The sequence below is a fragment of the Emiliania huxleyi genome (genome assembly GCF_000372725.1).
Source record: "Emiliania huxleyi CCMP1516 unplaced genomic scaffold EMIHUscaffold_9318, whole genome shotgun sequence".
Classification (NCBI taxonomy): Eukaryota; Haptophyta; order Isochrysidales; family Noelaerhabdaceae; genus Emiliania; species Emiliania huxleyi.
In genome coordinates, this window is record NW_005195073.1 from 1 (window position 1) to 1188 (window position 1188).

The window sequence follows — 1188 nt, forward strand, 5'->3', positions numbered from 1 at the left end:
CCCCTCAAATTTTGATGATTTCATGACCGCCACTTTGCTGCACACTTTGACCTCAACCTCGCGGCCCGCTGCGCGGCTCCTCGAGCGCGAGAGGAGTCGTCTACGAGGCGGCGGCGAGCGCAGGCGGCGGCGGCGCGGCGGCGCGGCGGCGGATCGCGGCGCAGACAACGGCAGGAATCTGCGGCAGGCCGCTGCTTGCTGCTGCAGCTGCAGCTGCTGCTGCTGCTGCTCCGCTGATTGTGGACACGATTCCTCCGATCACCCGCCGGCCCGCCCCGCCCCGCCCGCCCGCCTCTCCCCGCTTGCCGCCCGCCCGACCGTCGATCGCCTCGACGGTGGCGGCGATGTTGGAGGGCGATCCGTCAGACTCGAGCGCAGTAGCGAGCGAGTTGACGAGCGCCTTGGCGTTGGGGTCGAGCTGTGACACGGCGGCGAGGATCGCCTGGTCCGAGTCCTCCTCGAGCTCCGTCTTAGTGTTCGCGCCAGCGCTCCGGACGATGATATGCGGCGCCGAGGCTGCGGGCGCGACGCCATGCGGCTGAGCACTCGAGCTCTTCTTGGCCTGCTGGCACTTCATGATGAAGATGGCTGCCGTGCTGGCGTCCATCGGTGGGCCGCCGGCGAGCGCCGAGAGACCAGCCTCCGGAAGCGACGCCAGCCCTGAGGACATGAAGTCGCGAAGCATCTGCTTGAAGACCGCCTGATCGCCCTCGGCAACTCGCTGCTGCGCAGCATCGGTGCAGATAAACGGGATGGTCTTCTCCATGAACTCATCAAACTGCCCGCCGGCGTCGACGCGGCGGACGAGCGCTTCGTAGGGGGTAGTGGGCGCCGCAGGCGACGGCGCGCTCGCTTTGAAGGCCTGGCCGAACCGCCCGAGGAAGGCCGTCGCTTCGGCGAGGGTCAGCTGACCTTTTGCTGAGATCTCACCACGGAGAGACGTGTGGGCGGCCTCGCCGGCTGCCGCCTCCAGCGCCACTGCGAAGCTCTGAATCCGGACAGCCTCCGGCAGCATGGAAGCGCCGAGGGCCGGCATCTTGTCGCAAAGGCCTAGCACTTCGGCCGCCTCGACGGTACCAGCGGCCACTGACCCAGAGGCAGGCAGCTTGCGAAACATCTCGAGAGCAAACGGGGCTCCGAGAATCGAGACCGGCCTTGGCGCGGCAGGTCCGGCACCGCCCGTGTTGG

At 68.2% G+C, this 1188-nt stretch overlaps 1 protein-coding gene across 1 annotated transcript; it reads right to left on the minus strand.

Moving 5' to 3' along the window:
• Positions 1 to 100: 100 nt before the first annotated feature.
• Positions 101 to 1117, minus strand: EMIHUDRAFT_125352 (hypothetical protein; the record flags this gene model as incomplete). Its single annotated transcript, XM_005756997.1, has 1 exon — positions 101 to 1117. The coding sequence occupies one exon, from the start codon at positions 1115 to 1117 to the stop codon at positions 101 to 103; it is 1017 nt and encodes a 338-aa protein (XP_005757054.1).
• Between the last annotated feature and the right edge of the window lie 71 nt (positions 1118 to 1188).